Consider the following 14,204-nt stretch of genomic DNA (forward strand, 5'->3'; position numbering starts at 1 on the left):
CAACAGATACTATTTTTACACACTGTATTGCAGTATGTTTACTGCCCGAACACCTCGTCTTTTTACTGGTAAACATCTTGTTTTTAATGTTCTGTCCCACGTAGTCACAAATTCTCATACCGCAAGGAAATGAAATTAAAAGCTTCAGCCATCTTGTGGATTGTTGTTTTTTTTTAATTTAAGGTAAGATTATTATCTTTGAAAACTGAAAGACAAACTGTCACACACTATGCTGCACCTTCAGTTTCCATTACAGGCTGGGTGGAAGATTGTATATAACTGAGGAAAATATGCAACAAAGAATTCAGAGAGAGATCAGGAAAGATTTTTTGCAAAGGCAGCCATCTTTAAGCCTAGGAGAAATTATTGCATTAACATTTCTTCCAAAAAGGAGATTTTTCGTTAAACAAGAGCTATTGCTGTACCTGTATGTATGTGTGTATCTGAGACAGTGTGCTCTGTGTGTATTAGGCTGCTTCCATAGACAATGCAGCCGTGCGGAGGCGTGTGGAGGCTGAGGGAAAGCGGGTGCTTTCCCTGGCCTTAGTACGCGCGCCGTCCAGGGGCGTGTCTATGGGTGGGCCACTGACGTCATAGAGCTGGTTTGCCCTCATTGGGCGAACCACTCACGTGACCGCCATATCGCGCAAGAAATCAGTTTTGACTGATTTCACACGCATCGCGCACCCCCTCCCGCTTCCGCACGCTCGCACCCGCACACTGTATAGACGCGATCACTGCCTTTAGGCAGTCTGATCGCTCAAGGTCTGCCCCTCTATGGACACAGCCTAAGTGTGTAACCCAGCGCCCCTTGCTATGTTTTTTCTGGCCCAGACATTATAAGTCCTGGTAAAAGCAGGCAGTGTTGGGGTTAAATTCCTCTCACATGGGCCAGCATGTGAGTCTCTCCACTGGAGTGTTAATTTGTTGAGGTTTGTAGGTGCTAGTCTGGAAACCATTGGAGCATGTGCCAGGGGGGTTAGGCCTCGTTCAGGGTGCTGGCTTCGGAGGGAGGGCGTGCTGACGTGCGTCCGGCCGTCCGACAAAATGTATTCAAATTGAATTGTGGTTGTCAGGGTAGCAGCTGCCCTGTCACCGAAGTACGGAGTTGACGCTGGCTACAGTTTCAATAAACAACCCAAGTTGTTTTTTGAAGCTGCAGCAGCGTCACTGGGACCTCGGCAGCCAATGAAATCATTCTTGCGAATGATTTCAAGACTGCAGCTTCGATCCCTTAGGCTGCGGTCCCAGTACACCCTGTGCGCATGGCGCGGCGTGCACTGTGCGTGTAAGCACCGCCCCTCAATGGGGCTGGGCCCACTACGCACCGTCACGCAGAAGGTGCAGCCGCGCCGTGCGGCAGGGTTTTTCACAACTCAATAAAATTGAGTTTACTCCTAGCGACGGATGAGGGCGAACCAGCCGCGTGACGTAATGGCCACGCCCCCGCAAATCCCTGACCACGCCCCCTCCCGTTGCAAGCTCCCCTCTCCCTGTCAGACCGCAGATCGCGGTTAGCGCTGTGACACGCGCCGCCCCCCCTTTCCCGCCGGGCGCGCGTGTCACAGACATTACTGGGACCGCAGCCTAAGCTGCTGTCTGTAGCCCCGCCCCCTCCCCGCCTCCTCAACTCTTGAAAAAGTCTGCTGGGGAGGATGTACACACATCGCCCAGCAGACTGCCGCGCGCACACGCGAACGCGCGCCCTCCAACTCCTGCCTCTGGCACCCTGAACGAGGCCTTAGGCTCACTGGGGAAGTGCTGCCCAGTTACTGGAGCTTAGGAGTGGGACCCTGCCCTGGTATAAAACATGGCTTCCTTCCAAATTGAGTCTGTTCTGCTCTGTTCTATGAGTGTTCCAGTGTAGCCTGCTCCTTAGGGTGGTAACTGCCTGCCTGCCTGTGACTGACTGACTGCCTGGGTGGGTGGGTGGATGACTGACTGGGTGGGTGACTGACTGGGTGGATGGGTGGCCCCAATACATTTTAAAAAGACCCCTGACTGGGTGGGTGGCCCCAATACATATACAAAATACCCCCACCTCCCCAATACATCTACAAAATACCCCCAACTCCCCAATACATATACAAAATGCCCCCACCACCCCAATATATATACAAAATACACCAACCACCCCAATACATATACAAAATACACCAACCACCCCAATACATATACAAAATACACCAACCACCCCAATACATATACAAAATACACCAAACACCCCAATACATATACAAAATACCCCCACCTCCCCAATATATATATATACAAAATACACCCACCACCCCAATACATATAAAATTCAGACTTTCCTTGGGGGTGGTGTCAGGAGGGGGGCAGTGGATGTGCAGGGAGGCTAGTGGATGTGGAGGTGGGGAAGTCGATGCGGAGGGGGCAGTGGATACGGAGTGGGGGCAGTGGATGCGGAGGTGGGGCAGTGGATGCGGAGGGGGCAGTGGATATGGAGTGGGGGCAGTGGCACCCAGGCCATGGGACCACCGCACCCATCTCCCCCAAACATCCCCTCTCCCCCCACTCAAACAGCCACCAGCGGGCAGCAGCGGTAACGGGGGAGCGCCGGGAGAGAACCGCACCTGCTCCACGGCCACATTGGACCGATCGAGGAGCGAAGGCCCGGCATCAGCTAATGGAAAGTCTCACGAGAGGTCGTCCTGCGTCTTACTGCCTTTAGTAATGCAACACGTCTATACGCATTTCACAAAATCGCTTCTTCAAGTAACCGTGTCCTGGACAACGGAGCTTCAGCTTTAAATACCCCTCCAAGGAAGTGGGCTCATCAGTCAAGTAGAAAATCCCCCTGCTTAAACTGCAGGAGATCTCTTGAGCACAGAGGGACTCTACACCCAGGTCGCAGTGGACCCTGGCATCTGCCAGAGGGTATCCCCCCAACGGACACAAACCAGAGACTGACAGAAAGAGACCCCTGCTTACAGGTACCTCTTTTGGACTTTGGGATCATAGGTTGAAAAGAGGCTTATCCTCCCAGCACTGCAAAAAGATAGGCTGTTTGTTTATTTATTTATTTTCCTTAAACTGTATTGTTTGAAGCTACGGGCTGAATAAAAGCCATGGTTTATTTCCCCCAAATATGTCCCTGGTTCGTACCTCTGCACATGTCTCCTACACAGTGTACTGTATGCGTGTATCTGAGTCAGGTGTGTGTGTGTGTATCTGAGTCAGGTGAGTGTATGTGAGTGTGTGTATCTAAGTCAGGTATGTGTGTGAGTGTATGTGAGTGTGTGTGTGTGTATCAGAGTCAGGTGTGTGTGTGTGTGTGTGTGTGTATCTGAGTCAGGTGAGTGTATGTGAGTGTGTGTGTGTGTATCTGAGTCAGGTGTGTGTGTGAGTGTATGTGAGTGTGTGTGTGTGTATCAGAGTCGGATGTGTGTGTGTGTGTTTATCTGAGTCGTGTGTGTGAGTGTGTGTGTGAGTATGTGTGTGTGTGTATCTGAGTCGGGTGACAATAATCTGAGGAAGGGGCTGTGTCCCCGAAATGTAATTTGGTCTGCTACAAGCATGGAGTAAAGTCTCAGCAATCTTTTTTGCAACGAAAACTGTGTGCCTCCTTCGTTTGTGTGATATACTATGTCTATGCCTTCAGTTGGAACATTGGAGCATTGATGGGTTAGTCTGCACCAAGACTAGTATACAGTACTGTTTCCCTTCTTGGCAATTGGTGTGCCTCTACCTATCTAAATACTGAGTCAGTGTGCTGTGTGTGTGTGTATATTTGAACAACAAGAAGGTGCCACAACACTCACCAATATTGTATAGATAAATGTTGAATATTTGAGGTTGCCTATGTTGCCAAGATTGGCAACTGGTGCAACCTATGTGCTGAAATAATGAATATTATCAAAAAGGACAGCAGATGAAAAGACAACTGCTGTGTATATCTGTCAGTGTGCTCTGTGTGTATTGGTGTACAGATGTAGCGTCATTAACTTTCAGCGGGGTCTCGCAGAGTTCGTCGGAGATCCCATTTTTTTTTCTCGGTTGGCCAGTTGACTCGCGAGTGTGTTGCAAACGGAAAAATGTAGTTTTAGCGTTGGCTGCAATACTATGCAGTAATGATAGGTGGCACTAATATGTCTTCAATCTAAATGCAATGTAACCTAACCCTTATTCCCATTCATTTCATAGGATATCCCATTTATTTAAATGTAATCCACCATTTATTACCCTAAACTTCAAATGACTACAAAGTATTTTTTAAATGATTTTTTTTAGAATTAGATTCCAATAAATCACATTTTAGAGATAATGCAGTAAGATATTGTGAAAACACAATGATAGCATTTTCTTCGATCTTCCAAATGTACAATCTTCTTCAACCAGCATCTTCTTCAGGCTTACTCTTGTACACTTTCCCAAATGAGAATATTATATATTAATAATCGTGAAGAAATAGATGCATGAATTACATTGTGTGGAACACGTACTACCGATAAACTTGTATGTGCATGGAGAGTGTGTATATACTTTGTCTATGCAAATGCGGGTCTATGGAAGGTCTTTGGGTTGGAATTTGAATTTCAGAGGAGTTGGGCTGGGGAGGGGAAGTGGGTTTCTCTTCACGTGAGGGACAGGTTGAAAAATCAGAAAGGACCTTAGCCATTGGTGTTTTGCTTGCTAGAATTGAAGAGGAGGAGGGGGGACTACTTTGTTTATGCATTCATCTGACCAAATCCCACATCACTAATGTGAGCACTCACAACATATAAATATTACAGAAGAGACAAGTCACTTTGCATTTACAATATTTTTCAGTTACAATGTTTTAATTTCAGTGACACTCCCATACTGTAGTATAAAAGTATAATAAAGTATACAGTGTAGAAAAACAATTGACAGACAGGCGCACTAAGGGATATAGGCACTTTATTGGTGAAATAAGACAGTGGGCATAAGCATCCACTGATATGGATTAAAACAGATAAGAGGCAAAAATACGTTTAAAATTGACTGGTACATACACCAGTAAGGTCGTACCAATCCAATATTGGACAATCCAATCCGGGTCAACACTGGATCTCACTCGTACTACAGAAAGGGTCAGACCCTTTCTGTAGTACGAGCGAGATCCAGTGTTGATTACACTTAGCCCTTTGATAGTGTAATTTGATACAGGGGGGACGGACAGAGGGGGGGGAGGGGAGGGGGGGTGGTGTGTGTGTGTGTGTCCTGTCTGTCTATCTGTGTCCTGTCTGTGTATCTCAGTGTGTGTGTGTGTGTGTATCTTTGTGTGTGTGTGTGTGTGTATCTTTGTGTGTATCTCAGTGTGTGTGTGTGTGTGTGTGTGTGTGTGTGTGTGTGTGTGTGTGTATGTGTGTGTGTTCTGTCTGTATATGTGTGTCCTGTCTGTGTATCTCAGTGTGTGTGTGTGTGTATCTGTGTGTCTCAGTGTGTGTGTATCTTTGTGTGTGTCTCAGTGTGTGTGTGTGTGTGTGTGTGTGTGTGTGTGTATGTGTGTGTGTTCTGTCTGTATATGTGTGTCCTGTCTGTGTATCTCAGTGTGTGTGTGTGTGTATCTGTGTGTCTCAGTGTGTGTGTATCTTTGTGTGTGTCTCCGTGTGTGTGTGTGTATCTCTGTGTGAGTGTATGTGTGTGTCCGGCCAATGAGAGGTGTGCGGGGGCGGGCCAAGGGAGCCAATGAGATTGCCGCTAGGGACACAGGGAGGGACACAGGGAGACACATACAGACACGGACACATAAAACACTTTCACAAATATATAGTAGATATACACACACACACATACTGTATATATATATATATAAATAATTGCATGTATACGGTCACAAATATAAACATCTGTGAATAGTTTTGCAATGCAGAGATAAACATTGGCTTCTGTGTGTGAAGGCAACTGAGCGAATTTCATGCAATTTCATCATCTTAGGTCAATGTATCAAGGTAAATACATTCCCTGACGAAGCCTTTTGGTGAAACGCGTAGGAGGAGGAGCAATAAGGTGTTTGCTTGCCATCAGTGCGTTTGAGAGGAGCGGACAATACCACTTGCTGGGCTGTCTATATGGTCATTGGTAACCATCAGGAGGAGGAGCGCTGAGAGACGGAGCCCAGAGACTACCGGGAAGGGTCTGTGCGTCAAAGCCGGAAGTGACATCAGACCCGGACACCCGGAGGGCTGCGTGGTATCGCGAGTTGCAGCACATTCAAGCTGTGTGCACCGGAACGGTTTTTCGTGACCTAAGGGACACCAGGACCGCCAAGGATCTACAGTACTAAAAGGGTGAGCGTATCCAAAATTGTCTCTACCCTGGGGTACCCCTCTTCACCAATACCTGCCCAGGCAGTGCACAACCTACAGGATTAAGACTATCCATCGGGCTATTCCCGTTTTCAATCCCCTGGAGACCAACCAAGTGTTACCGTATACCCACTCTATCTGCACTATTTTTAACTACCATTTATGTATTGACTTTTCATCATTGTTGTCCTAGAGGGATTTCCTTGGGACAAGTTCATTTAATAAAGAACATTAGTTTAATCACAACCCCCACTGACTGCGCTTCTCATTTTTTACTTTTTGTTGCAATGTATCAAGGTACCTGATAAATGCCCAGTGTTTTGGGAGTATCAATAGGAGGAATGACATGACGCACCATCAGATATATCTAGTTCTACATCTTTATTTCTCCAATTTCAACAACTCTGCCAGTTGGCAAAAATGTCACCGGCTAATTATCCGCTGCATGTGGAAGATCCGTGATTAACGGATGCTTGTTATATTTGACGCAGCCACCGGCAGAAACTGGTAGGGTGCATTTGAGCAAACATGTCTGTGTTGATGCACCTGTCCCCTGTCCAGGGCCTCTCATGGCCCATGTGGATCTGACCGATGAGTAACACTGGGTATTTTGCAATCTGTTTGAGGCAAGAAGAGATGCACAGTCATTGCCCGAAACCACTTCCCCTTCTAGCCCTGGGAAAAAGCGGAACACAGGCAGTTTTTCTCCGCTGGATTACCTCGAAATATTGGATTTAAGTAGCAGTGAAGATGTTAACACTGAAAGTCTCAACTTGTTCTTCTAGACATCTCACTTCTCTCCTGCCCATACCTGAATAATGCTCACAGCTGGAGTGTTAATCAATCTGACATGGAGCAAACAAGGCACTAATTCCATCTCCTTGTTGTAGTCGAATGCATTTTTATACTGTCAAAGCATTTTTTTTCAAAACACACTTCCCCAGTGGTCTATGTGCCTTAAAAACGCAGCGCTGCTGTGCCTGATTTAAAGAACGTATACATCTGTGAAACATTGGCCCAATGCTCTTTTGACTTCATTTTATGAAAGGTTTATATATGATATACACTTGGAAGGGAAGTAAGCATAATTATGCCACTATATAAAGCATTAGTAAGACTACATCTTGAATATGGAGTACAGTTTTGGCCGCCAAAAAACTAAATTATGGAACTAGAAAAGTGCAGAAAAGACCCACCAAATTAATAAAGGGGATGGGAAATCTCTCCTCTTCTCCACTCTCTCTCCTTTCTCTTCCCCCCTCTATCTCTCTCCCGCCTCTTTCCACAAATCTCTCTCCTCTTTCACCCTCACTCTCTCTCCCCCCTATCTCTTACCTTTCTCCCTCTCTCCTCTTCCCCCTCGCCTCTTCCCTCTCTCCTTTTCCCCCCTCTCTCCTCTTCCCTCTCCTCCCTATCTCTCGCGCCTTATCACCCCACTTTCTCTCTCTCCTTCCCCCCCTTTCTCTCCTCTTACCCCTCTCCCTTCCCCCTCTCTCGCCTCCTCCCCCACTTTCGATCTCTCCTTCACCCTCCCCTCTCTCTATCGCCTCTTCCCGGTCTTCTCCACCCTGTGGTGAAAGTAGATTTTTATTCTTACAGGTACTCACCGAGGCATTTAAAACACTTGAGATTCCACCGCCCCCCCCTTTTGGCGGGCTTTTCACAGACCCCTTTTCACACTTCCCACTATTCCCCCTCTCTCTGCATGTATTTCTCTCCCCCTCTGTCACTTACTCTTCCCGCCTCTCATCCTCATTCATTTCCCCCCGCACTCACTATTCCTCTCCCCCCCACTCAACTGTCTCTCTGCGTATCTCCCCAACAGAGCCGGCTCCGGTTTAGTGACACAGATGCCCTAATATGGGCATATCCATATGGTTTATCCATATTATTTATTTATTTATAAAATATTTTACCAGGAAGTAATACATTGAGAGTTACCTCTCGTTTTCAAGTATGTCCTGGCATTAGGGCATCCTACATCACTGACCGGAACTGGCTCTGTGAGAAGACAGGCTTAGATGCAGAGAGAGCAGTGAGAGAAAGAGGCAGAGAGGCTGTCTCACTACCGTCTCGGCAGGGAGACAGACAGACAGAGTGAGAGACAGGTTAGTAAAATCCCCCCTAATTCATACCGGTACACAGTACCGGCACTTATTGTATACCGGCCTACTTTCACCAGTCTCCACCACTCCTCTCTACCCCTGCCATCTCACCTCTCCACCCCTTACCCCTTCCTTCCTCCTCTCCATCCCTCAACCCACTCCCTCCCTCCTCACCACCCCTCCTCCCTACCATTCCCTCTCCTCTCCACCCCCACCTTCCTCCTCTCCATCCCTCAACCCTCCCCCCTCCTCATCACCCCCTCTCATCCCTCCTTTCACCCCCTCCTCCCCACCACCACCTCCTCCCCCCTGGTATTTTTATGGGGTGGGTGAAGGGTGTATTGTAGTTGCCCCAGGGTGGGTGGTTAGGCCTACCGGGAGGGTAACAGGAGGAGTTAATCCCTACATTACCTTAGCGGTTACTACCGCTAAGGTAATTAAGGGGTTAAACCCTCCTGCTACCCACCCGGGGAACCTAACCACCCACCCCAGGCAACTACCCCTTTCACCCACCCCCTCTATCCCCAAGAAACTCTCACCCCCAACCCCACCACACAGGAATGGGCAAAAGCCCCATTCTCCAAATATGGCTAATAGCGCTTTTGCCCTTTCAAATATATAGTACAGTACTGCACATTACAATAAAATAAAATACAAATTACTCTACAATATTTCCAATGATGATTGGGTTGATATATGGGACTATGCTTCAAAAACATCAATCTCCACCACAATCAAGGAGAATATCTACAAGATCTTATTCCCATGGTATTTAACTTCTAAAAGATTAAATATGATGTTTCCAGGCTCCTCAAATCAACGTTGGAGGGAATGTGGCCAGATAGGAGATATGGCACATGTATGGTGGTTTTACCCTGTAATCTAGAGATTCAGAATAATGATTATAAAGTTAATTGAAAATATTTTGGAAATTATGATCCAAATCCATAGAAAATGTCCACCCATCAAGCTGAAATGTAATCTCTTACATTTTAACAGCGGTTAGATGTTCTATAGCAGCCTCCTGAAAGTGTTCTTCAGCTCCCACTAGATGAGCAGTTACAGCCAGAATTGAGGTGATGTTGATGGAAAAGCTCACTTCGTTTTTAAGACATCTGGGAAAAGCTTTTACAAAATCTAGAATCCATGGATAAATAGATAGCTAGCAAGAGAGAATACGTAGTGAAGGTCATCCTTTCGACCTTCATGAAACAACTATTTAACCAGGCCTTTTGGGGGGGCTGTTCTCTTATAATAGTAACAGTACCTAGTCTAAGCTATTAAGTGGTAATTGCTTTATTTATTATATTCAGATTTATATGTGTTTTATGGTTGTAACCTTCCCTCCCTACCCCTTTTTGTTTCCCATTTTTATATTCTATTCCTTACCTTAAAATTTCCATAAACATTGTGTGAAAAGTTGGAAAAAATAGCATTCAAATAGCACTAACAGTTGCTTGTGCCCCTGTGATGTGACAAAATACTGAATGACAATGATATGCACAAATAAATAAATGTCCATGGATATGTCTCTAGGTAAAACAGTGTCCTGCAGCCTAAAAAAACCTGGATTCTCTCAAAACCCAAACTAAACAACACTTGACGTTGGTTCTCTTGGTTGCAAGGTGTTGATCCAGGAAATATGTGGAAATGAGAAGAAAAGATAATATAGTGTAATACGTTCAAATATATAACACAAATCTTGGTTAATCTTCTGAAGTTTGAACTCACACTCTGAGTTTTATGCTTGAACGCAAATGTTGCGGGAATTCTGTGGTGACTCGGGCCCGGTCATTATACTCAACCAGGATCTGGAATTCAGAGAAGGAAATAAAAGAACAAAACAAGGCACGTCTCACTGTCTGTTTTTCAATAGGAAAACAGAGTGAATAAAGATGGGCACTCACATGTAGAGTGTCTTCTTTAAAGACATGTATGGGATAGTGGTGATCCATCTGTTAAGGACTCCTCCTTGGGTAGTGAATCCGTGGATGGAGGGCCCTCAAAAGCAATCAATGGAAAAAAAGCCATGTTGTAAAATAATAAAAACAGAAGAAATACTAACTATCCAGAAAAAACTAAAATCAGACTGGAATTCTCTAAAAGGGATAAACGAATGTCTGTCATTGCTGGCGCTTATTCTCTAGGAAGGGGAGATGATCCAGCTGAAATGCAGCAGTTCTTGGCAGTTCTTCTCATACAGCGTCTCTCAGCTGTTGTGTGAGAACTTATCCCTTGTTGGTCTTCAATTAATGACGTCACTGGTTCAGTTCCATCCGTTAGATCCCACTTCAGCCCTCCTGCACACTGAAAATCACCCTATGGATTTCGAACCACAAAACAGGTTAATTCATCTGGGCTGATAGTCAAACAGAGTGAATAAAGAATTAGACCATCGAAAACAGACAGCGAGACGTGCCTTGTTTTGTTCTTTTGTTTCCTCCCATTAAATTCAGATCCTGGTTAAGTATAATGACAGGGCTGAGTCCCCACAGAATTCCCGCAACATTTGCGGTTCAAGCATAAAATTCGAGAGTGTGAGTTCAAACTTCAGAAGATTAACCAAGATTGTGTGTCATATATTTGAACGTATTACACTATATTATCTTTTCTTCTCATTGTTACATACAGTATTTCCTGGATCAACACCTTGCGCCTAAAAGAACCAATGTCAAATTGTGTGAAAAGTATTTATTTTTTCACCATCGTTAGTCGATGTTTCGGCTGATGTACATACAGCCTTTCTCAAGAAAATGACACAAACACAAGCATAAAATAAATACGTGAGCGTTGCGGTCCAGGAGGCTCCTGGCCACTTTACTCCCTGTTTCTCTGGACGGAAGCTGATCCATTTGGGGAACCCAGCTTCGGCGGGTAGCCAGGATGCTACCAACCACTATGGACTAATTAGCCCAAAGGCAACTAGCCACAATCCCTTTAGCATTCAGGGAAAGTGGCCGGTGGACTGTTTTCTGTGTGGACTGTAGCTTGGGCTCACTAGAGCCATCCTACATGGACTGTAGTGCCCAGGATCGCCCAACTTCAGTGGCGTGCTGAAGGGAAAGTGGACTCGCTCTGTTTGTGTGTATATTTGCCCATTCATGTTATACTGTATGTGTGCTGGTGGTGTTGGCTTTCCATGTTGCTGTACCCTGCAAATAATAAATCCTGGGACCCTGTGCAGCTTATCTTATGGCTAGGGGCTAGTTAAGAGTAGAACCTACTCTACAAGCTTTGGTGGCAGTGGACATAAACTTGGCAGGGCACAGATCGGGAATCTCTGGCAGTGAGGTAACCTGTTATGTGACAAACATGGAAATGCAGAAAAGGAAATGTAAATTGGTTAGGGGTAGGGGTAAGGGTTCATGGTGTATGGGCTGACAGTTAGTGTAATGCTGAGAAGTGAAATATTGAGGGAACTTCAGTAATGAAACACCTCAACCTGCTTAGTGAAGATACAGTACCTGCTAAAATCAGGACTGTCCCATAACACCTTACAGGCTATTTATTCAAATGGACCATGAGGTGATGTCCGGCCTTGGAAGGAGTCTTCTGGGATAGCCCCAATTAGGAAATATAGGTCTAAATTTTGTAAGGTCCAACCAACTCCATACATTGGGAATAGCTTCAAATTCAAGCTGCGTTTAATTATTAATAAGATAAATCATCAAGCTAAACACCCTCTCCAATCCCCCCACACAGTACTACCTTAAGGGGATGCAGAACTGCAGCAATAAGGGGCTGACATTTGTTTTGAACACCTTGTGTGCCCCATGCCAGCTAACAGGATGAAGAAAACACCATATCTGAATAAATATCTGTATCTTTATTGAAAATATTGCACATTTTGCAGCGACAGCGAGAGATCTGACCCCAGATAGCAAATGATTTTATTCTGCTGTTTTCTACCTGAGATCTAACAGTTTACACAGCATTGTACAATAGGCCACAGTCACCATTAACCCCTTCAACCAGACAGGCTTGCAATGCAACAAACCCTTTATTTTTACATAGCTTTGAGAGTAGATGCTCCACTGTACATAGAAAAACAGACACACGTCTGCTTGTTACAATAAGAAAATCACTTTATTTATTGTAGCTATGTACAGCACCGCACACACAATCAGCACTATACAGAAATAAACCTACCTACCTAACTACCTAGAAAAAACTAAAAATGTTGGTACCTGTAGCACAGGACGCAATTTGCCCCTCAATATTAACGGTGACCCCACACCTGAGTGCCTTATTGCTGCAGAGATGACTAGAGAAAATAAATGTATTTATAAAATATTTGATCAGGAAAGATACATTGAGATATCAGTCTTGTTTTCAAGTATGTCCTGTTACAAAGACCAGCTCCTCGTCATTTTAAACAGGCCCGTGCTAATGGCATGTGAGCAAGAACGGATTATCTACCAGAGATAAAGATACATCAGTGCCAGGGGTCATACGTTAATAATAATATTTCTTTCTTATATAGCACTGGCAGTTTACGCAGCGCTGTACATATCATTTTGCAGTTACAATTAGCCCCTGTCCGAAAGAGCTTACAATCTAATGATAGTGCCTGAGGGAGATAGTGCCTTGCTCAAGGTCACAATGAGCTGACACTGGGATTCAAACCAGGGTTAACCTTGTGTTGTTACCACCACGTTTCTCCTTTAGCCTATCTATCACCCTGTGTCTGCCCCAAGCATTCTGGAATTCTTTAACCGTATCTGCCCGTACCACTAGGAGGAAAGATGCAGAAGTGGCTCTTTGCTGAAATTGTAGATTCACAGAAGAGCCTTCCAACAGGTGTGGTCAGGGCAGGTACAATAACAGAACTCAAGAATGCTTGGGGTAGACACTAGAGGCCTTGCAGAATCTATGATTTTGTAGGCAAAAGGGTGGCTTTCCCATTATCTCCCGGTAATGTTTCTTAGTATACGTCCAGCAAGTGTGTCTGTCCTTAGCAGCAATGCACACAGTGAGTGAGGTCTTTAGAGCAGTGGTGTTCAACCTTTTTTTGGTACAGGAACCCTATAATTATAGTGTGAAATTCTGCGCAACCCCAACCCTCTCTACTAGTGCATCCGAGATCAGATGCATAGTAAGGAACCCCAACCCTCTCTGATAGCACTTCCGAGATCAGATGTATTGTAAATACTTCTGTATTTGGTCCAATTTTTAAATAACCTGAAAATTGAGGGAACCCTTTAGGGACGTCCGGGGAATCCAAGGGTACCTAGAACACCGGTTGAAAAACACTGCTCTAGATGCATAGATCCGTTTCTGGATCTGTTATTCCCAAGTGTCGCATGCGGGTGTCACTGGCGGTGACCATCACACACGCTTGGGACCAGCCCGATTCTTGGACGAACAGAGAAACTAAGACGATGACAGCTTCTTCAGCTTTTCCACTTCCATCTGCAAAATACACAAACGATTTAGCAGAGCAGCAACGCCTGCTTTATATTGAGATGTCGGCCGGTCAGAGGGCAGTGCCTTGTAACATTCAGTGGTAAAAAAACACAATATAGCCCTCTCATAGGGGGGAATTCGGAAAAAAAAGTTGGCACTTTCCAAAAAATATATAGTATTTGGACATTCGAAATCTGGAGAAAAATATTTAAATTATCTCGACACAAAACAGGTTATGCTGGGTAAAAAGTGACAAAAAACCCCCACCATATAGTGTACAGCAAATACAAATACCACTTGTGAGCACATTCACATGCCTCAGACAGGTCTGCAGCGCTGCCTTTCACCATTATCTCTTAGCATACAATGCTTCCACTGCAGCCATGGATTCTGGGTA

The 14,204-nt window shown here is 45.2% G+C and overlaps 1 protein-coding gene across 4 annotated transcripts in view; it reads right to left on the reverse strand.

The window, feature by feature from the left end:
* Window positions 1-6,581: 6,581 nt before the first annotated feature.
* SH3D21 (SH3 domain containing 21) overlaps window positions 6,582-14,204 on the reverse strand; it is a 65,867-nt gene continuing 58,244 nt past the window's right edge. For 2 of the 4 annotated variants that reach the window (XM_075604534.1, XM_075604533.1), the window contains one exon: window positions 6,592-6,913. In XM_075604534.1, coding sequence (XP_075460649.1) covers window positions 6,773-6,913 — 141 coding nt within the window. In that variant the 3' untranslated portion in view covers window positions 6,592-6,772. Of the gene's footprint in view, window positions 6,914-12,208; window positions 13,814-14,204 lie in introns of those variants that run through there. The other 2 variants (XM_075604535.1, XM_075604537.1) reach the window with 2 other exon arrangements.

This window comes from Ascaphus truei, chromosome 6 (assembly GCF_040206685.1).
Source record: "Ascaphus truei isolate aAscTru1 chromosome 6, aAscTru1.hap1, whole genome shotgun sequence".
NCBI lineage: Eukaryota > Metazoa > Chordata > Amphibia > Anura > Ascaphidae > Ascaphus > Ascaphus truei.